General features: G+C 46.0%; 1 protein-coding gene across 8 annotated transcripts in view; it reads left to right on the plus strand.

Moving 5' to 3' along the window:
• The window catches only part of SLC4A7 (solute carrier family 4 member 7), a 161301-nt gene that overhangs the window by 54348 nt on the left and 83295 nt on the right, over positions 1-23658 (plus strand). For all 8 annotated transcript variants that reach the window (XM_075125726.1, XM_075125724.1, XM_075125725.1 and 5 more), the window contains exon 2: positions 22724-22805. In XM_075125726.1, coding sequence (XP_074981827.1) covers positions 22724-22805 — 82 coding nt within the window. The remainder of the gene's footprint in view (positions 1-22723; positions 22806-23658) is intronic.

A 23658-nucleotide genomic window follows, 5' to 3' on the forward strand; every position in this document is an offset into this window, starting at 1 on the left:
GTCTGTTGGGCCAGGGTATGTATTAATACATGTTGGCTGTGGATAGCTGAGCTTGTTTAGGAAATGGCTAAAGTCTGCCAAGATGCATGCTACTCTGGATTAGTTATTTTTAATCACTGTGTAAATATAACATGTACAAACACTATATCTGAAATATTCTTTAGATAGAAAAGTATATAATGTTTAGGTAGAATTAATCTTGGTTTAGTGACTACTTCGTTAAGTGTCTAGTTTTAAGAAGACGAGTACATTGAAAAATCAAAAAAAAAAAATTCTGGTTATAGTCTAAACATTAAGCCCTGGTCTACACTACGAGTTTAGGTTGAATTTATCAGCATTAGATAATTTAACCCTGCACCCATCCACACGACGAAGCCATTTTTGTTGACTTAAATGGCTCTTAAAATTAATTTCTGTACTCCTCCCTGACGAGGGGATTAGTGCTGAAATCGATATTGCAGGGTCGAATTTGGGGTCGTGTGAATGCAATTCGCTGGTATTGGCCTCCGGGAGCTATCCCAGAGTGCTCCATTGTGACCGCTCTGGACAGCACTTTCAACTCAGATGCACTAGCCAGGTACACAGGAAAAGCACCGGGAACTTTTGAATTTCATTTCCTGTTTGGCCAGTGTGGCGAGCTCATCAGCAGAGGTGACCATGCAGAGCTCATCAGCACAGGTGACCATGCAGTCCCAGAATCGCCAAAGAGCTCCAGCATGGACCAAACGGGAGGTACTAGATCTGATCACCATAGGGGGAGATGAATCTGTGCTATCAGAACTCCGTTCCAAAAGACGAAATGCCAAAATATTTGAAAAAATGTCCAAGGGCATGATGGACAGAGGCTATAACAGGGACCTGCAGCAGTGCGGGGCGTGAAAATTAAGGAGTTCAGGCAAACTTCCCAAAGAGGCAAATGGCTGCTCGGGGTCACAGCCCCAGACATGCTGCTTCTATGATGAGCTGCATGCAGTTCTAGGCGGTGCTCCTACCACTACCGCACCTCTGTCTGTGGACACCTGCAAGGGGGAAGTCTCATGTAACAGGGATGAGGATTTTGGGGATGAGGAAGATAGCGCACAACAGGCAAGCGGAGAAACCTGTTCTCCTGAACAGCCAGGAACCGTTTATCATCCTGGAGCCAATACCCTCCCAAGATGGGCTCCTGGGCCATGAACGTGGAGAAGGCACCTCTGGTGAGTGTACCTTTTGTAAATATAATACATGGTTTAAAAGCAAGCATGTTCAGTGATTGATTTGCCCTGAAGACTTGGGATGCATTCGAGGCCAGTACAGCTACTGGAAAAGTCTGTTAACGTGTCTGGGGATGGAGTGGAAATCCTCCAGGGACGTTATTAAGGGGACATTCAGAGGTGACTATTCCTGCTGGGCTGTTTGCCTGTGTCTGAAAAGAAATCATCCCTGCTTTTAGCCATGCGGGGTGGGTGGGTGGGTGCATTCACGCTGGGCTGTTCACGTTTGGCTGGATCTTCCCTGTTACTAGTCACGTGGTGGGAGGAGGGGTGAAGTGATCATCCCAGAGAATTGGGTGGCGGGGGTGGGGGAGAGGTTAGTTGGGTTTTTGCTGCACATTAACCCGAAAACCGCAGCCCCTCCTTTTAAATGGCCAACCCAACAGGTGCTTGGTATGGGAAAGGGGGGCACTGCTGTTTGAAACCATTCCCAAATGTTACGAAGGTTGAAGAAGCCAAAAGACTCTGGCTTACCATGGCTGCCTGCAAGCCAAATTCTGTTGCCTCGCCCTGCCTGTGTAATCTCTCACATCAAACCGGCAGGCCCTCAATATAAGAGGCAAAATGCGACCTTGTACCAAAAGCACGTGTTAAGTAATGTTAACAGCTTGGTTCACTGTGAAAGAGTCTACCCATTGTTCTCTAAAATGTCTCTTTAAATACTACTCTCCCCTTTTTTCCCCTCCCGCAGCTGCAAATGTTTCAACGCTCTCCCTATCGTCTCCGTCCCAGAGGCTAGGGCAGATAAGAAGGCGAAAAAACCGCCCTTGCAATAAAATGTTCTCTGAGCTCATGCGGTCCTCCCGCACTGAAAGAGCTCAGCAGAATGCATGGAGGCAAACAATGGCTGAGTCCAGGGAAGCAGAAAATGAACGCGAGGACAGGAGGGACGAGCAAGAGGAGAGGTGGCGGCAGCGTGATGAGAGGAGGCAGGATGCAATGCTGAGGCTACTGGGGGATCAAACTGATATTCTCCAGTGTCTGGTGGAGCTGCAGGAAAGGCAGCAGGAGCACAGACTGCGGCTGCAGCCCCTGTCTAACCGCCTGCCCTCCTCACCCAGATGCCCAAGAATGCATGAGGGTGGGGGGGCTCGGGGCACCCAACCACTCCACCCCAGAGGACTGCCCAAGCAACAGAAGGCTGGCATTCAATAAGTTTTGAGGTGCAGTGTGGCCTTGTCCTTCCTTCCTCCCCGCATCCACCATCGCAGCCGGTGCTTCCCTCCTCCCACACTCCTCCCTGGCTACCTTGGCAGTTATCCCCCTATTTGTGTGATGAATTAATAAGGAATGCATGATTCTGAAGCAACAATGACTTTATTGCCTCTGCAAGCGGTGATCTAAGGGGGGAGGGCGGTTGGCTTACAAGGAAGTAGACTGAACCAAGAGGGCAGGTTTTCATCAAGGAGAAACAAACAGAACTGTCGTGCCATAGCCTGGCCAGTCATGAAACTGGTTTTCAAAGCTTCTCCAATGCACGGAGCGCCCTGCTGTGCTCTTTTAATCGCCCTGGTGTCTGGCTGTGCATAATCAGCGGCCAAGCGATTTGCCTCAACCTCCCACCCTGCCATAAGCGTCTCTCCACTGACTCACAGATATTGTTGAGCAGACAGCAGGCAGCAATAACAATAGGAATATTGGTTTCACTGAGGTCTAAGCAAGTCAGTAAACTGTACCAGTGCGCTTTTAAATGTCCAAATGTACATTCTACCACCATTCTGCATTTGCTCAGCCTATAGTAGAGCAGCTCATTGCTACTGTCCAGGGTGCCTGTGTATGGCTTCACGAGCCATGGCATTAAGGGGTAGGCTGGGTCCCCAAGGATAACTATAGGCATTTCAACATCCCCAACAGTTATTTTCTGGTCTGGAAAGTAAGTCCCTTCCTGCAGCTGTTCAAACAGACCAGAGTTCCTGAGGATGCGAGCGTCATGTACCTTTCCCGGCCATCCCACGTTGATGTTGGTGAAACATCCTTTGTGATCCACCAGTGCTTGCAGCACCTTTGAAAAGTAGCCCTTGCAGTTTACGTACTGGCTGCCAAGGTGGTCCAGTCCCAAGATAGGGATATGCATTCTGTCTATGGCCCCACCACAGTTAGGAAATCCCATTGCAGCTCAGCCATTCACTATGACGTGCACATTTCCCAGAGTCACTACCCTTGATAGCAGCAGCTCAGTGATCACGTTGGCTACTTGGATCACAGCAGCCCCCACAGTAGATTTGCCCACTCCAAATTGATTCCCAACTGACTGATAGCTGTCTGGAGTTGCAAGCTTCCAGAGGGCTATCACCACTCACTTTTGAACTGTGAGGGCTGCTGTCATCTTGGTATTTTTGTGCTTCACGGGAGGGGAAAACAATTCACAAAGTTCCATGAAAGTGCCCTTGTGCATGAGAGAGCTTCGCAGCCACTGGGAATCATCTCAGACCTACAACACTATGCGGTCCCACCAGTCTGTGCTTGTTTCCCTGGCCCAGAACCCGCGTTCCATGGCCTGAGCCTGCCCCATTGCCACCAGGATGTCCAATTTGCCGGGGCCCGTACTTTGAGAGAAGTCTGTGCCCATGTCCTCATCACTCTCCTCACCGCACTGCCGTCGCCTCCTCGCCTGCTTTTGCAGGTTCTGGTTCTGCACATTCTGCAGGATAATGCATGAGGTGTTTAAAATGCTCATAACTGCTACAGTGATCTAAGCGGGCTCCATGCTTGCCATGGTATGGCGTCTGCAGGAGAGCAGAATTGCAGTGGAAGCGGTGGTTGACGACGGATGCCATGAGAATACATATTTATAGAGAATGATGAGAGGACCTGCGAGGTGGATTCATGAGAGCAGAGTTGCGGTGGATGACGATGGTTAGCACCACACACATTTCCCGATGTAGAACACACATATCCGGGAGTCCATGACGGACAACATGGAGAAATTCGCTATTGAGACAATAGCAGCAAAGCAGAGTTGCAGCAGAAGCGGTGGATGACAATGGTTAGCAGTCCTACTGCACTGTCTGCTGAAAACAGTATGGCGTCCGCACAGAAAAAAGGCGCGAAATGATTGCCATTGCTTTCACGGAGGGAGGTGCGACTGACGACATGTACCCAAAATCACCCGCGACAATGTTTTTGCCCCATCAGGCATTGGGAGCTTAACCCAGAATTCCAGTGGGCAGCAGAGACTGCGGGAATTATGGGATAGCTTCCCACAGTGCACCGATCTGTGCGTCGATGCTAGCCACAGTAGTGAGGATGCACTCTGCCAACTTAATGTGCTTAGTGTGGACATACGCAATTGACTGTATAAAAGCAATTTCTAAAAATTGACTTCTATAATATCGACCTAATTTCATAGTGTAGACATACCCCAAGTGTGAGAGGAGATTCAAAGAGTAAACGTCATTATTACCATAGTACCTAGGAGCCCTAGTTACGGGTGAGGACGCCATTTTGCTAGGGACTGTACGAACAGAAGGACAAGATAGTGACTGTCCTAAGAATCTTAGTCTAAGTATAAGACGAGGTGTATGTAGACACACTGGGGAGTACAAGTGAACAATGAATTAGTATTGGATAGTAAAATAGGCTTTGGTCTCTACAAACCAGAAGCCTAATAGTTGTAAAGTTTCGTCTTCGTCTTCATGTTCCTGTTCTTTTTTGGTAGGCATCATGCAAAGTAGAATTTTGAGGCAGGATTTGAAGGTGAATAATGAGGTAGCTTTGTGGATATGTACAGGGAGCACCCAAGCATGAGGCAGCTTGAAAGAAAGCATAAATGTGTGTGTTTGAAAATTTAACAAGTAGGGAATCGGTGCTGTTGTACGAGAAGTGTGAAATTAAAGAATTAGGGTTCGTTTAAGTTTGACTAAGGAATTATATATGTGTTGTAAAGAAAGGCCCTAACTAGCAAATGGAAGAAATGGTCTTGAAAATAATGTCATGTATTGGATGTCTGTTTCGAGGAATAACTAACAAAATAAGGGGAAGTTTCTAAAAAGAAGGCTGCTCCGATTGATAGCGGTGACTAGTCTTAAATAAGACGGAGAATCTGTCTTCAACTAAGCCAACATGTTCCTTTTCACCTTGTATACAAGTGTTATTTCGAAAATTAGGGCCTATGTGAACCCAGGTACAAAGGAAAAACTGTTGGTCAGCAAGAAGAGGAGGAAGAGGTAGGGAGGAAAGGCCGTGGGAAGAAAGATTGTAAATCCTAAGGGGGAATTGCCTCATTGTTTTTTAGCTGAAGTCAATTAGCAATGACCTCATTTGCTGAAGGGTATAAAAAGTTATGAATTTGAGTGTTCTTTTTCAGACCTTACCTGATCATGCTATAGCATGCCAGCAGGGGACTATTTTCCCTACGTGTGGCCTATTTGTGAGTACACTGACCATACGCTTTATAAATATTTTGTTACTGTATTGGATATAGTGACTACTATTTTTAGGCTGTCAGGCATGTTTCGAGTAACTATATAAAATACCATTTCGTCTTTGGACTCAATAAAGAAATTTATGGTTAAATTAGTGTCTCCCATATTAATATTAATTTCAATAGCTGGTGTCATGGGCCAATTGGAGGTGAGCATCAACAGCTCGATAGTGAATGAGAAATGATAGGTGGGGTGGGTAGGCCATAAAGGGCCTTGGAAGTGAATACAAGCAGTTTATGGTTGATGCAAAAGAGGAGGAGGGAGCCAGTGGAGGGAATTAAAAAGAGGGATAAATGGTCAAAGTGACAGATTAGGAAAATGATCTAATCAGCAAAATTCTGAATGGATATGAGCTGGGCAAACTGTATTTGTTAAGACCAGAGAGAAGGATGGTGAGAGTTTTAGCTGTATGGATGGATAAGGAAAGGCCATATCTTGGAGACGTTATATAGAAATAATTGGCAAGATTTAGCCCTGGCCTGAATATGAGAACCAAGAGAGTTACGAGTCAAAGATGATGCCCAGGTTACTGGCTTGAGTGACAGGCAGGATGGTGGCCTTTTTCACAGCAGTTGAGAAAGGAGGTGAAAGTGAGGAGGATATGGGGAGGGAGGGGGGAAGATTTGGAGCTCTGTTAAGCCATGTTTACCTTGAGCTTGATGGTTAAACATCCACAAGGAGATGGCAGAAGAGACAGGCCAAGATTTTAGTTTTGACAGAAGGAGATAGGTTTGGTATAGAAAGGTAGATCTGAGAGTCATCGGCATAGAGATCTTGTCACAGGGTCTGGTCTATGCCCCAGCCTGTAACGAGTCTCCTGGGGTGACTTGGATAGTGTGTTGAGGCCCAAAGACCAACTCAGTTCCACAGGGGCAGTACCATGGCCTCCAAGACTCTTAAGATTGCATCCTTCGGCACCAATGATTTTGTGTCTCTCCATGGCTCCCTGCAGTGAATCCAGCCAAGCCAGAGTCCTATGGGAGGCTTGTACTGTTCCCTCTGAGGGCTCAGGGCTCTCAATGAGTATTTGCTGTGACGCAAGGCAGCTTTTTTTCAAAACAAGTTAACTATTAATCACCTGGCATACAGGATCTAAAGGTGCATAAGTTAACAGAGAGAGGTGGAAGTTAACCCAAAGTTCCTCCAGTGCCATCAGCCAAACCATGATGGACTCCATTCCTGGCTCCCTTCTTTGTCCCTCTTTGTCTCCACAGGTCAGAGCTTCCTAGTCCCTCCAAAAGTGCCCATCTTATTCCAGTCACCAGACGTTTTTGTATTCTCCAGCTCAGTGCAAATGTCATGTATGCTGGGGTTTCCTGCTGTTAGGTGTTTGTGTTCAGTCATTGGGGCATTTTTAACTTGTTGGATCCTCTGTTGATAATTTTCAGGTTTCAGAGGAACAGCCGTGTTAGTCTGTATTCGCAAAAAGAAAAGGAGTACTTGTGGCACCTTAGAGACTAACCAATTTATTTGAGCATGAGCTTTTGTGAGCTACAGCTCACTTCATCAGATGCATACCGTGGAAACTGCAGCAGAATAGATGCAGTTTATAAAAGAATAAATGGACACAAATCAGATGTCAAGAATTATAACATTCATAAACCAGTCAGAGAACACTTCAATCTCTCTGGTCACGCAATCACAGACATGAAGGTCGCTATCTTAAAACAAAAAAACTTCAAATCCAGACTCCAGCGAGAAACTGCTGAATTGGAATTCATTTGCAAATTGGATACTATTAATTTAGGCTTAAATAGAGACTGTGAGTGGCTAAGTCATTATGCAAGGTAGCCTGTTTCCTCTTGTTTTTTCCTACCCCCCACCCCCAGATGTTCTGGTTTAACTTGGATTTAAACTTGGAGAGTGGTCAGTTTAGATGAGCTATTACCAGCAGGAGAGTGAGTTTGTGTGTGTATGGGGGTGGGGGGGATGTGAGAAAACCTGGATTTATGCAGGAAATAGCCCGACTTGATTATGTAAAGAGTTGTCACTTTGGACGGGCTAGCACCAGCAGGAGAGTGAATTTGTGTGGGGGGGTGGAGGGTGAGAAAACCTGGATTTGGAAACCTGGAAATGGCCCACCTGTTGATCACTTTAGATAAGCTATTACCAGCAGGACAGTGGGGTGGGAGGAGGTATTGTTTCATATTCTCTATGTATATATAAAGTCTGCTGCAGTTTCCACGGTATGCATCTGATGAAGTGAGCTGTAGCTCACGAAAGCTCATGCTCAAATAAATTGGTTAGTCTCTAAGGTGCCACAAGTACTCCTTTTCTTTCTGTTGATAATGAGGTTAGTTTCAACCAGTTCTTTAATGATGTTGTTTGTTCCTCTCAGACAGCTAAGTCACATGCATACCTCATGCCTTCTATGCTGTTCTAGGAGCAGATTAAAACCGTATAACAATGCAAAATGCAAAGGGAAGCTGAGGCACACAAGGGTCATAAAAATATTACAGAAAATTCCTGATTTGACACACATGGTAGTTGAATTTGTGTTTGTAGATAAGATTACCCAGATACAAGGTATAGCCGGAGAAGAGAATGGGCCCAAGGATAGAGCCCCGTGGAACCCCCACAGAAAGTTGAAGCGGGGATAAGGAGGGCCCTCCAAAGGGTATGCTGAACAAGTGATTAGAGAGGTAGGAAAACCAGGAGAGGACATACCATCTCAGTATTCAAAGTGGGTGGGTATCCTAAACTTTTTCATCTTTATTTACTTGTGTTCTGATACAGTGCCTAGGAGGCCCAGTCATGGACCAAGATCCCATTATGCTGCTACAAGCCACTCATTCTGCTACAGAATGTCTCTACTAGCCTGCAGTACTGGGTTGTCTCCTTGCTGCAGTGCTTCTGGGGTCATTGCAAGCTGTGGCCTAAAATCAATAATCTTGGTGCTGCCTCTTTTCCATGCTGCCTAGATATCCTGCCTACAGCAGAAATACCAGACGGCCCTGGCTTCCTTTCTAGAAGATAATTTTCCTAGCATTAGTTAGCAAGTAGTGAGCTTGTAAGGGTTAAACCCCTTTTCTTCTAAGCTTTCCGCCTTGGGGAAGGAAGTGTTTGGTGCATTTGGTCTGTGCAGACACCTTTCTTATGTGCACTCTGAGACTTTCCATTCCTCCTCTAAGTGGGAGTATTGTTGAGCAGGCAAATAAGTGCTCCGAATTTAAGGTATGCACAGTTTGTGGGCAGCAGAATGGGACTTGTACCTTGCCTATTCTCATCCACAGTCTGCTGGAGAAAAGAGCTCTGTATCTTAAAGGCAAGAAGGTGTCTCAGTCCTACTCCTCACAGCCTGGATTCCACCATTGAGAGCAAAGAGCTCTGGGAAGTCCATACTGTCCAGAACAGAGAGATAGTAGGACTCAGTTTCTCATAGTCATATCATTGGAACATACTTTGGGGAAGGAGAGATTAAGTCTTGCTGGGTGTACCAAATGCCATCTGTCTTTAATGAATACAGATCTAAGGGGTACCTCCTACAATACTCATATGGGTGCTCAGCAGTCTCGGAAAGCAGGTAAGCATTCTTTCAGTTTTCTAGGGCTCACTAGCAGAATCTTCCCACGACTGCAGGAATTCATCCTAGGGTCTGTCCTAGGTCATAGTATCCACAGATAAAAAACATGCTGATCCCCTTTTAGAAATAGCCGGTAAGAAACTTGTCAGAAGAGCACTAGACCACCCTGCTGCTCTCCCCTCCCTCCTTTTTTTGGGACAGCATAGTCATTGCTTATTTAAAAAAAAAAAAAAAATCAAAAAGAGTAAAAAGACTAATAAAATACAAAGGAAGAAAAAAATCCCCAAAGCATTTAATTCCTATTCCTTAACAAAAACAAAAACCTGAAATTTTAGTCTATTGAATTTGTCCAGAATGAGTTTTAACTTTTGCTTTTGTTTTCTACCCCCACTGCTCTTTCTTCCTTTCTTTTTATATGTCTGTAGGATCAGCGCAAGTAATATTTCACACATGGAAACCACTGGAGACTGCAAAGGGACAGTTGGTAACACTAATCAGTTTATTCTGCGCTGTTTACATGGAATTGCCAGAGAAGGGAAACTACATAGGTTCACACAATCCTAGTTAGTTTATTCTTTATCCATGTAAATGAAAAGAGAAACCAACTAGAATGCAGGCTTATGCCTCGTAACTTTTTTTTTTTTAAAATGTGAAGCTATAACAGCTGCCTCTTTAGCTTTATGCCTAAAACTGGTCTGGCAGATTTTATATGATTATTGAAAGCCTATACCCTATATATCTATCTTTAGCAAGAGAGATGTTTGAAGTTAGTATTATAGTTTAACTGATCAGTTAGTTACCTTATGTCTGACCTAGGTTTAAAGTATCTGTTTTTTGGTTCTAACTATATTTTACAAATGATATGAAAAAATGGTGCCCCTAGTGTAGTATTGTCTTTCCAAAGAATGAAGGTTATGAATGATGTGCTTTCTGGATGTAGGATGTTTGTGGTTGCTAGTAGTTTATTCTTGGAAGAGTCTCTGCATAAATTGGATACACTGCTATCTCAGTGTAACAGGAGGGTTTACAAGGGTATGCATGCCTTTCGGTAATCTAATCTCAGTAGATGTGCCGCTTTCACATGATGGAGATTTAAAGGCCACTTCTGTATGTGCAGAATTGGCAATGTACCTCTTTCATTTGTCCATTAAGAGCAAAGGATGGTAAATAGTAATGTCAGCTTAAGTGAACCTGCAAAATACAGGTTCAAAATGTGGTGGTAAAAAAAACCTAAAAGTGGAATAAGTTTCTCAACTTGTTCTATCTGCCATTACACCAGGGGTGGCCAACCTGAGCCTGAGAAGGAGCCAGAATTTACCAATGTTCGTTGCCAAAGAGCCACAGTAATACACCAGCAGCCCCCCATTAGCTCCCCGCCCCCCCGCTCCCAGTGCCTCCTGCCCACCGGCAGCCCTGCTGATCAGCGCCTCCCTCTCCCTCCCCATGCCTGCCAATCAGCTGTTTCATGGTGTGTAGGAAGCTTTGGGGTGGGAGGGGGAGGGGGACGGGAAGGGGTGGAGTGGGGGCAGGGCTTGTAGAAGAGCCAGGGGTTGAGCAGTGAACACCCCCTGGCACATTGGAAAGTTGGCGCCTGTAGCTCCAGCCCCGGAGTCTGTGCCTATACAAAGAGCCACATATTAACTTCTGAAGCGACGCATATGGCTCCGGAACCACAGGTTGGTCACTCCTGCAATACACTGTGGACTTTCACAATAGTTTTGGCAAAACTCTATTCAATTGGTTCTCTAAAACTTTTCCTTTAGGACAGTTGACACAAGCACCATATTAAAGCAATGTAGCTGACTTGAAAATCACAGTTTTCTCTGAAAATCTTATACCCAATATAGTTAAAAGTAACAGCTCAAATACTGTAACTGAAAGAAGTTAATAGGGGGAGATTTATTTTCAGTTTAATTTGTGTTTTTTGATACCGTAGCGTCACATACTGGACTGTTGTGTCCTTAAGCATACTCAAGAGGCATAATTTAAATTTTTATTCATTTGTAATACTTCTTTATTCCTTCCTTCTAATAATTTTTCTTTCAACTTGTCTGTCTTTCTGATAATGGGTTGCCCAGGATTTAATTAATATGATGTGGTTGCACCAGTCATGTAAACCCTGATCCTGCATCATGAAAGTCAGTGGGAGCTTTGCCATTGACTTCAGTGGGTTTGTATGATGAAGTTCATAGATAATTACTGTACTTGTCTCCATGCTTTTGTGATGTTATACCATTGTCTGTTTAGCTCAATATTACATTGTGCTAATTTGCAGCCATATTGAATTGCAAACGTGTCTCCACATGATCCTGTAGGTCTTTTTCAACACTACTCTTTCCAGGCTTTTCCTTCCTGTTGGATCAATGCATTACATTGTTCTTTCCCCTAGATATATTACCAGGGTGCACTTTTTTACACTACGTTCACTAACAGTGCAGATTACATCACAAAATGAAATGAAATAAAAATGAAAGCCCCCCCCCAATATTTCCCCTGGGAATTGTGGGAGGAAGGCGAGAGTGTACACATGACAGATAGCAATCACATGGTTAAGTGTACTTCTGGAATCTGCTTAGCTATCATATGGATGGGAACAGTATGAGAACTTGAATGGAACAAGTTATTTAACCTTTTTTCAAAGTTGAACCTCTTTAACTATGGCATTTTCTTGACTCTGAACTTCTGCCACGTCTCTTATGTTAATAAATGGCTGTTGTCATTTCCACAACTTTGCCCGTTAGATGCTACTTTGCCTAAACCTCCTCAAATCTTTAATCTATGCCATCGTAATTATACTTCCTTTTCTCTCTCTTCCCCAAGACCATGCTGTCCAGACTAGTATGTACAGAAAACTGTACATCCAGAAATGCCCTTGAATACCACAGTCTTCAGGATCCTATTCTGAATTGCCTTTTGTTTATAAACCCATCATGCATTTGCACCAGCCTGCATTGCAGTTCTTTCTACCTCTACTTTTCTCTCTGCATAACTAGCACTACCTCTTTCCCCTTTCTGTATTAACAGTGGTTAGGTTTCAGAGTACCAGCCGTGTTAGTCTGTGTTCACAAAAAGAAAAGGAGGACTTGTGGCACCTTAGAGACTAACCCATTTATTTGAGCATAAGCTTTCGTGAGCTACAGCTCACTTCATCGGTGCATGCAGTGCAAAGTGTAGAAGATCTTTTTATACACACAAAGCATGAAAAAATACTCCCTCTACCCCACTCTCCTGCTCGTAATAGCTTATCTAAAGTGATCACTCTCCTTACAGTGTGTATGATAATCGAGTTGGGCCATTTCCAGCACAAATCCAGGGTTTAACAAGAACGTTTGGGGGGGGGGGGGGGAGAGGAAAAAACAAGGGGAAATAGGTTACCTTGCATAATAACTTAGCCACTCCCAGTCTCTATTCAAGCCTAAGTTAATTGTGTCCAATTTGCAAATGAATTCTGATTCAGCAGTCTCTTGCTGGAGTCTGGATTTGAAGTTTTTTTGTTGTAATATCGCAACTTTCATAACTTTCATTTTTCTCCCCTGCATATACTTCATAATTTTTCTCCCACTGTTAGTTAATGTGCATTTCTTTTATTATCCATAACTATACAGCAGTTTGGAACGCTGTTAATATGAAATATACTATACAAAAATGTGTCCTGTCTGCGGTAGAAAGAGGTGCAAGTTTACTTGGTATAGTTTCTCTGTGTGTGTGTGTGTGTGTGTGTGGTGTTGAACAAGAAATTAAAGTTATTGTAAATGCTATAGTTGGTGTGCAGCTATGGAAACTTGGGATGACTAGCTTGGCCCTTGTTTACAGGAAAGGAATTTGATGTTGAACAGTGGTTGCAAATTGAAATCTGATTTGGGTAAACTTGTATGTTGGGAACAATTAATTCTGAGATTCTAAAGAATCAGAAGAAGATCCTGAAATAGAATCAGATACAACCCAAAAACTAGAACTAACTTGGCTCTGAATTGGACTGTATTCTCTAACTAAATCTGCAGTCAAGCAGGTTGTGCACTTCTTGCAGGGCAGAGGTAGCTTCCTGATTCAATGGACGCATTATACTAAACTGCAGAGGGCACTGGCCACCTACAATAGAACTGTCTGCCCTGGCACAGCAACCCTAATTTTAGACCGGATGAGAGGGCTGGTGGGATGGGGGAGGGAGAATTCACCTGATCTTAGTTTCTTGGGTATGTCTAACAGGGGACTTACCACAAAGGTTTAAAAAGTGGATGAAAACTTATATTTCTTCAAAAGAAGGTGAATATACCATTTTCACTCACTCCTGTTCCTCAAATGTTCCAAAAATGAATGCTTAGATTACTTGACTGCTAAACAGAGGGCTTGGTTTGCACTAAATGTCTAGGAAACCCATTAATACATTGAATGTCAAAACGTGACATAAGAGTAGCAGCTGTCGTCTCTTAAGATGGTAGTGCACAACAAATATAGCGTTAAAAGGCTGGTCAGAAGGAAGTCAAGGTTACAGGGCCCAAAACACAAGTGGTATAATCTGAGAACTAGGGACTATTTGAAGTTGTCTAACCCTAACAGATAGTTTTGACTTTCACCACAGTTTTGATCTTAGCATTTTCAGATAGCAGAATGCTGTCAAATAAATGTAAGATATAAAACATAAAATTAGTATTCCCTCTGAGTGAGAGGATTGTGGGGTTTTTTTGTTTTAATTTTTTTAAATTTTGCCTTAGCCATGTGTTCTCTCCCTTAATATGTTGTAAAGAGGAGGCATATTCTGTAGGTATGTATTTCTATGGCAGTGTCTAAACCAGCGTTTTTCTTCAATACTATGAACAGTATGAAATTTGAGGTAGCATTAGCAGTGGTAGAGAGTATGGGTATAGACCCTTGATGGCCTTGTAACCACTGTGTGACAAGTTGGACTGTCCCCTTAAGGGCTTAGGCATTACCCCATCCCTTTCACATGGCATGGCTTCTTTAAGGTTTGTTACCCAAGAGTCTAGGAAAATGACAAAGGCAGATATGGGGAGAGAGGAAGCCTCCCTGAGGGCGTAGTCTGTGTTTTTGGAAGACCTGTGCTTCTATTCCTCTAAGGGCCCAGAACCAGCAGCCTTGTAAAGAGGGTTAGACTCCTCTCACTCCCAGCCAGCCAGAACCAGCTCTGGGAAGGAAGGCTGTATATATTTTTCCTCTTCCCTCAGAATAGAGCAGAGGTCCCCAAACTGTGGGGTGCGCTCCTCCAAGGGGGCACAGAGGAACGTTCGGGGGAGGGATGGGAAGGGAACGTCACCCAGCTCTGCTCCTGGCCACGGCTGATGCTCCCAGCCCTGGCCACGTCCACTACTCTTCCCCCGGAGCCGCGGTCCCACTCCTGGCCCTGGGAGGGGACGGACAGGAGTAAGAGGGCACATGACCCTGGAATAGAGAGAGACCAGCGAAGGAAGATTGCTGTCTGCTGGAAAAGGGGCCAGCTGGAGGAAAAGCTGGTTGGAAGCCACAGCTGGCCTGAGGTCATGAGCACAGACCAACAAGGCGTGCTCTGGGCCTCCTTGGCCAGATAGGGAGAAGCTTGACGGGAAGTCCCATTGTTCCCAAGAAGGAGGGTTGGAAAGACCCTGGAACATGATTGGAGAGTGTGTGGGCAGCAACACCAGGACTGAAATTCGCCAGCCCCAAGAAGGGCTGTTAAGACCCCTGAACTTCAAGGAGGGCTCTTCTGGGGAAATTGTATAAGCTTCTCTAGAAGAAATTAAAGTATAATTTATCTGTATAATAAATTAGACCCCTGTAGGGAAAACATTGTTTAAAGACTCTGGAAGTGAGTGTTTGTTGCTGAACCCCACTAGAGGGAGGTGAGGTCAGTGTACCTAAAGGGGCCTTGCTGTGTGACAAGGGGATGATCTGTGATGGCATCCTGCCATACACGGTTATCTAATTCTGCTCAGAACACGTCTGGCCAACATGGTGGTAAAAAGTCAAAAGCCCATCTACAGTTGTGGTCCCAATTATTGATATTAAGATGGATGTTCAGTTTTTGGAAATTCAAAGCCCATTGCTGGTCTAGAGAAGGCCTTGATGTAGTTGTCATCAGTGATCTCTCGATTCGAGGATGATCTCTACCATGGATTTACATATGGGTCCTGAGATGACTCAGGTATCTGATCCTGGAACCACAGATCCGCCTGCAGTAGGTATGGACATTTCTTCTTCAGGTCCTTGTTCATGTCCAATCTGAGGTGTGTGCATGCAAGTGCATGGCAGCCGGAAGATTTTTCCCATAGCAGCCTGTCATGTTGGCCTGGGTGCCCCCGCTCAGTTTAGAGCCCTGCCGACCCATCACCCCCTCAGTTTCTTCTTGCCGCCAGTGACAGTTAGCTGGAACGTCCCATAGCCCTTGCTTAGCAAGTGTCTTTATCTCCATTTTTGTATATATAGTTTTTCTTTAGTTAGTATTGTATAGTAGTTAGTTGGGGGTTCTCCACCCCTTCACCTTTCCGACTCCCTGGAACGAGGGTATGCTGCGGTCCCTGGGGGCTCAAAACCTGTGAGGTGGGCGCTAAGCACATGCCAAAGAATGACCCCCACACTTCTTGTTTAAGGTGCCTAGGGGAAGGTTACCGAAAGGAACGGTGTAGGATCTGCCACAAGTTCCATCCCAGAACTATTAAAGAAAGGGAACAGCAGCTTCAGGCTCTCCTAATGGAGGCAGCTCTTTGCCCCCACTCAGACCCTGGGTCGGGGAATCCCGCACCCAGCACATCCTTGTCGGCACAGTGTGTCCCAACACTGTTATCCTGGGAACTGGTGCCGAAAAAGGTCTCCTCCTGAGACGCTTGGCATCGGCATGGCTTCTCCCGTGGCCAATTGGTGGACAGGCACCAGTTGCTGGAGAGGGGGTGTTCTCCCCTGGCTAAATCTAAGGAGCTGGTGGCTGAGAGACCCCAGTTGGGCCACAGCACCAGGTCCCTGGTCAGGGCTGTGTCGACTCCTGCCCAGGTGAGGCAGTTGAGTCTGGGCCCACCGTGATCGCTGGAGCCTACTGGCCAGCAGCTGCCGCTCCCCTCAACATCAGAGGCTTTCGAGGCAGCTCAAGACTTGCTGTATCTCATGGCGTCATTCTCGCCCCCTAGGACAGGGGTGACTTCGGCCCTGTCCGCCCTACTGCGGCCATAGTTGCAATCAAGAGGGAAGCTGGCGATGATGTCCTGGCACCCTCCAGCACCAACACCTCCGGAGAGAGAACCTAGTCAGGCCCCAAGTTCCTGACACTCGGTGCCCCGAACCATAATTCTTCTGTCGTCTTCCTTTTGGGAGACCTCAGAGTTGGAGTCAGACTCCTACTGCTCCAATAAGAGTAGGAGGTCCAGGTTGCGGCGGGAGAGTCAGGCTTGTCCGGTGCCGTGGCCACCGTTGTGGCAGAACCTTTCTGAGTGGCCCTTCTGGACTCCCTGGGCCTTTCACCAGAGCCAGGGAAGGAACTAAGGGTCTGGCTCAGCGGCAACTTTGGTGGCTTTGGCCACCTTTCTCCCACCAGCTGAGCGACCAGCCACTGAACCACTGACATGAACACCATCGGCTGCGGCACTGTCGCCGGCACTGGCTTTGGCACCAGCTGTGGCTTTAGCGCCGGCGCCAGCAGCACTGCTATTGCCGGCACAGGCTTTGACAGCAGCTCCTGCGGCACCAACAGCGACCTTGGCTCTGACAGCGCCACCGGTGGTGCCACCAATGCTGATCCTGGCACTGAGTTTGGTGCCGACAGCCCCAGCACTAAGCACCACACCATCTGTGTCTGCTCCTGCATGGGATCCCCGAGAGTCACAGAATACTTTGGGTGCTGATGGCCAGGAGCAGCTTCCGTTCTTTGGGGCTTCCTCCTTGTCATCGCTGGAGGAGGTGCTGGCTGGCACTCAAAGACAATCTGGTGTTGCAGCAGTTGCTGTGCTGCGTTGCCCAGAGACTGGGCATCAAGGCAGAGGTGGTAGTGGAGGACTCCGATCTCATGGTGGATATCCTCGCGCCCTCTGGACCTTCCCGTATTTGCCATACTGCTTATAAAAACTATTGCGGACACCACCAAAACCCTGTGGCAGATGCCAGCATCATTGCCGCCCACTGCCAAGCGCAATGAATGGTGATATTTTGTGCCCTCTAAGGGTTATGAAAGTCTTTATTCCCACCCGCAGCCTGAGTCCCTTGTTGTGGAAGCTGCTAATCGACGTGAGCAGCAAGGTTTTCGAGGCCCCTCTGCGCTCCCCCTCCTCCCCCCCCCCAAACAGGGAGGCTAAAAAACTTTACCTTTTTGGGAGGAAGGTCTATTCCATGGGTGGATTGCAGCTCTGCATTTCCAGCCAATCAGGCCATTGTCAGCCGGTACTCTCTTAATACCTCTATGGCAATGGCAAAATTTGTGGAGCTGCTCGCCCCTAAACTCCTGTGCCGAGTTTTCGGTCTTGGTTGAGGAGGACAAGCTAATTTCCCGAGCTTCCCTCCAGGATGTGCTGGACAGTGCTGATGCAGCCACAAGAGTCATGGCTACAGAGGTGGCCATGAAAAGGGGCTCCAGTTCCAGCAGACCATACAGTACTTCCCCTTTGACTATATGATTCTGTTGTCAGAAAAGACAGATAAAAGGCTACACAGCCTAAAAGACTCTAGAGCCACCCTCAAATCCTTGGGCCTACACACTCCCGCCATGCAGCAGAAGCATTTTAGGCCTCAATCTCCTTTTGCGGTTCTACCGACAGGACAGCTCCTGGAGGAGGAATAGGAACATCAGAAAAAGGCTGTACCTGTCCTCAGGCCAGGACTCTGGCCATCCTAAACCAACTTCCAGCCCCAAACCAGCCTTTTGAAGTAGAGGATGGTGCACCAGAACAAAAACTGGATCTACCCCGCTTTTCCTTTTCCTCCCGACTGTCCCCTTTCTATCATGCATGGTCCTGTATCACTTTGGACCGCTCTGTGCTCCTCACAGTAGAGAGGGGATACTCCATCCAATTCTGTGTCCTGCCCCGTCCCTCTTCAGGGACCCCTCTCAAGAGCAACTCCTGATACAGGAGGTGCACTCACTCCTTTCGCTAGGGGCAGTGGAATAGGTTCCTCAGGAGCAGAAGGGCAAGGGTTTCTAGAAGCTCATGGTCTCTTTGGCCTCCATCATCCCTTCATCAGATCCAGGAGACTAGTATGCTGTACTCGACTTGAGGGATGCGTACTTTCACATAGCAATAACTGTCCCACAGAAAATACCTCAGGTTTGTGGTGAACACCCACTACCAGTTCATAGTCCTCCCTTTTGGCCTGTCAGCAGTGCAACGTGTTTTTACCAAGTGCATGGCAGTCATGGCTGCATTCCTGCGCAGATGGCAGGTACAGGTGTTCTTGTACCTTGACGACTGGCTCATCAAGGGCTGCTCCAGGTCTCAAGTGGAGGCACAAGTTGACTTCATAAGAGCAACCTTCAACGAACTGGGCATCTTCTGAACGAGGGGAAATCAATGCTGTCCCTGGTTCAGAGGATAGACTTTATAGGGGTAGTACTGGACTTGACACAAGCCAGGGCATACCTCCTGGAAGCAAGGATTTGGTCCCTCAGCAGCAGCGATGTATGTGGTCTCAGGCAGTTCAGCACCACAGCAAGGAATTGCCTGAAACTCATGGGACACATGGCGGCTTGTACCTACGTAGTACAGCATGCCAGACTCGGACTTCGACGTCTTCAGTTGTGGCTAGTGTTAGTGTATTGGCCAGTCCTGCCTCACAGGGTACTTGACTCCCTCCAGTGATGGCTCGACGCACAAATAGTATGTGCAGGGGTTCCCTTCACCAGCCCTCAGCTGTCCCTCTTGCTAGTGACAGATATGTCAGCTCTGGGCTGAGGGGGAGCATATTTGGGAGCTGAGAGTGGTACATCTGGCGTGCCAGGCTTTCCAAGCCACTTGATAAGGAGATGTTTTCTGTATCAACAAATGTGGGTGCACATTCCTCTCCCCTGTGCCAGGAAGCGCTCATGTTGTGGGACTTTTGTGTAGAACACTTGATATATCTGCAAGTATCATACCTCCCCAGAGTACAGAACGAATTGGCGGACTGTCTCAGCAGGTCATTCCACAGCCACAAGTGGTCCCTTCGCCCGGATGCAGCGAACTCAATCTTCCATCAGTGGGGCTTTCCCCAGATAGACCTGTTGACACTTCCTGTTGCGTTGCGAACAGTTTTGCTCCTTCCTCAATCACAGTCTGGGTTCCATCATGGATGCATTCTTCCTCCCATTGGGAGACCATCTCTTTTATGCGTTTCTGCCCATTCCGCTTATTTACAATGTACTCAAGATTCGGAGGGATGAGCTTTGGTGATATTGATAGCTCCAGCACATATCGCTCCTGGAAATGTCTGTGGAAGCTCCAGTCACCTTGCCGCTCTTCCTGGACTTAGTCTCCAACACCCAAACCTCAAGTTGCTGTACCTCACAGCCTGGAAGCTCTGTGGCTGAATCTGATGGAGCTTTCTTGCTCAGAACTGGTTAGACAAGTCCTCCTTGGCAGTAGGCAGCCTTCCACCAAGGCTACCTACCTTGCCAAGTGGAAGAGATTTTCAGTCTGGTTGGCGCAGCACTGTTTGCCCCCGACACTCACCTTCGTGCCACTTATATTGGACTATCTCCTCCATCTCAAGCAGCAGGGGCTGTCCATGTAGTCAGTAAGGGTTCATTTGGCTGCCATCTCTGCCTTTCACCTAGGAGCAGAAGGCCACTCAGTTTTTGCTAACCTTATGCTCAGTCACTTCCTTAACGGTCGCGACAGACTATACCTGCAGGTCTGGCACCTGGTCCCGGACTGGACCTCAGTATGGTCCTTTCCAGACTCATGGGTCCACCCTCTGAACCTTTGGCAACATGCTCCCTGCTCTATCTCTCATACAAAGTAGTGTTTCTGGTAGCGATAACCTCGGCCAGAGGGTATCTGAGCTCAAGGCCCTGACATCAGAGCCCCCTTACACTGTGTTCTGTAAGGGCAAGTTTCGGCTCATACCCCACCTGGCTTTTGTCCTGAAGGTGGTCTCCCAGTTTCACATTAACCAGGACATCTTCCTCCCAGTATTCCATCCTAAGTCTCCTTGGAGTGGCAGGGAGCAAAGGGATTCACTCATTGGATGTCTGCAGAACACTGGCCTTCTACACTGAGGGAACGAAGCCATTCTAAGAGTCGGTCCAGTTATTTGTGGTGGACAGGATGAAAGGTCTTCCTGCCTCTTCAAAGTGAATTTCATCATGGATCACGTCCTGCATCAGGGAGTGCTATAACCTGGCGAAGGTGCCTGCTCCTCCAATTACTGCACACTCCACCATCATGGAGAAGCCTTTTCCTTCTCCTTTTCCTCATCCACAAAATCCTCCTCTGTGCTGCGTGAGACTTCCCCCCTTGCAGGTGTCCACGGACAGTGGTGCGGTAGTGGTAGGGGTCCCCCCTAGAATGCCATGCAGCTGATCATAGAAGCGGCATGTATGTGGCTCTGACCCAGAGCGACCGTTTGCCTCCTTTGTCTTTTGGTAGGCTTGCCTGAGCTCCTTGACTTTCACGCGGCACTGCTGTGTGTCCCTGTTGTAACCTCTGTTCATCGTGCCCTGTGCGATTTTGGTATATATATTAGCATTTCTTCTTTGATTGGAGTTCTGCCTGCACAGCTTCTTCTCTCCATACAGGAATCTGATCCATTGTCTCCTGTTTGCTCCATGCTTGAGCTCTCTTGCGATTCTAGGGGGACTGCCTGGTCACCTGTGCTGCTGAATTCTCCACGCTGACCAAACAGGAAATGAAATTCAAAATTTCCCAGGGCTTTTCCTGTGTACCTGGCTAGTGCATCGGAGTTGAAAGTGCTGTCCAGAGCGGTCACATTGGAGCACTCTGGGATAGCTCACGGAGGCCAATAACGTCAATTTGCATCCGCACTACCCCAAATTCGACCCAGCAAGGTCAATTTTAGTGCCACTCCCCTCGCCGGGGAGGAGTACAGAAGTAGATTTTAAGAGTCCTTTAGGTCGACTGAATGGGGTTGGTTGTGTAGACACGTTCATTATAAAATTGATTTAACACGGCTAAATTCGACCTTACCCTGTAGTGTAGACCAGGGCTAAGTCTTTTAATAAACCAGCACAGGTTATCTTATTTAGGTGGGCTTCTTCCACTGTTGAATGTAAACTTCTTGTCAGTATCTTTTATCCTTAAACTTTAATGTTTATTTCTTGAGGAGCAGCAATCTAGAACCTTGAAAAAAATCCAGTTATTCTGTGAATTTGAACACTTCCCATGTTACCTCTCTCCCAGCTCCACCGCCCAATTGTCTGGAGAATTTAAACTCTTTCTGAACTATTTTAAGCTTTTTGGCCTAGCATTTTATGAAGACAGTCTGATATTTCTGCCTGCCAGCTCAACAATATTGCAATGCATTTTAGAGGCACTGTGACCTGGAATCATAAGCTATTGGCCTTCCCATTTAAGGCCTTAACACCCTATACCTCCTCTACCTGTCTTTTGTTCAACAGGAAAAGGCCGACTCCTGCCTCTGATTAGCCACATGTCAGCTGTCATCACTCACTTGTTTGAAATTTTAACAAGCACCTTTATATATTCTCCTTCATGCTTACGAGAAGCTCCCCATAAACATCTGCAAAGCTACCTCATTATCTACCTTCAAATCCCTCCTTAAAACTCTCCTTGGTTATGATACTTACAGAAAACTTGACAACGGTTAGTCTGTTGGTGTGCTGAGCCCACTGCCTAGTATGTTGATCACTACAATCTCATTGTTTCCTTGTACTGCCCCCATCTATCCGTATATAACTCTTCTTGTTTTCTACTTAGATTGTAAATTCTTCGTACCAATGACTGTCATCTTGTTTTGTGTTTGTACAGCACGTAGTGCAATGGCCTTCTGGTCACGGAGTGGAGCTCCTAGGAGCTACTATAATACAAATAAGTCACCTGTGCTGCATCCCTAATCTATCCTATTTAATTTAATGTGGCGTTCGCCAATACTGAGCTCTAAAGTTTTTTGTGCTGTTGTCAGGACAGCTGGATCCATTTTTGTTTTGTCATGAGAAACGCATTCAGCCAAAGGATAAATGTATATGTACAAAAGGTACAGGGTATGGGTCCTCTCAGTCTAAATTAAATGTTTTGTAAGCTCCCCTTTACTACTAGATAACTTCAGTTGTTTTAATGATGAATAGGATTCCTAGTTTTCATCGTAGTGATACTTCCTACAAGCAGAATAATTTCCTTCAGTAGTAAAAGGATTTTTTTCACAGAAAATGAAAAGATATTTCTACATATAACTCCTCTTCCTTCTCCAAGGAGTTGGACTTTTATTTTATTATTATATCAGAAAATGGATGTAAAACAACTTCTGAAGCAGGAATTTGATATCAGCTGTCTTTATAAATTGTATGTATGAGTGTAACCTGTTATGATAGAAATGAGTTTGGATTTCTGGTTGGGTTATCGAAAGTGAATCATATCCATATTGTGTTTTTGTTTCTTTAGGGTCACGATGAAGAAGCTGTTGTGGATATGGGCAAAACTAGCTCTACTGTCAACACAAACTTTGAGAAAGAAGAACTAGAGAGTAAGTGGTTTTTAAAATCTTAATATAACTTTACAGCATGAGAAGTTTCCCTTCACTGCACGGCTCTCGTTAACATGCACGTATATGGAGAGCAATGAACAGCAGCACTAAGCAATTTCCTTTATTTTTTTTAAACGAAATCTTTCTTTACAACTGCCATAATACATATATTTAAAACATTTCTGGAAATTGCACCTTTTTTGGTTAAGAAAACAGCCTTAGTGTTGAAATAATTTATTAGATTGAGTCCTCTAGGCTAGCTTGGATGTCAGGGTTCTGTTTTTTACCTCTGCCACAGACTCTGTCTATGACCTTTAGAAAATTGTTTAACATCTGATTCTTTCTTCATCGCAAAACGGGAATAATACTTGCCCATCTCATAAGGCATTATGAGGCTTAATAAATGTTTGCAAGGTGCTTTTAGATCCTTATAAAGGTGAAAGTAGTAGTATTTTCCCAGAATGGGTCACCTGTTACTACTTCACTGCCTTTGCAGAACTGCTAGAGTAGCTGACTCGCCACCACCCTTTGTGGAGGAAACAGATTTCAAGTTGCTCTTTTCCTTTCCTCTGTGTTTGGCTTAGTTGGCAAAAAAATTTAACGGGGCAGAGTTCAGGCCAATGTGGAGCAAGACTTCTATCCTTCAATAGGGACAGTAATGTTCAGTGACCACAGCAATGCTGTGGTAGGCCAAAGACAAAAGGGCTGAGCAGGGATAGAGCAGTCCCCCTCACAACACTGAGTATAGTCCTATATCTTGGAGCAGGTTTTCCTTCCTTGTGGAAGAGGGGACGGGATTGAAGCGAATTTTGAAAACTGCAAAATCACAGGGATTACCTTTAAAGCTTTATCT

Source organism: Caretta caretta, chromosome 2 (assembly GCF_965140235.1).
Source record: "Caretta caretta isolate rCarCar2 chromosome 2, rCarCar1.hap1, whole genome shotgun sequence".
In the NCBI taxonomy this organism is placed as follows: Eukaryota; Metazoa; Chordata; order Testudines; family Cheloniidae; genus Caretta; species Caretta caretta.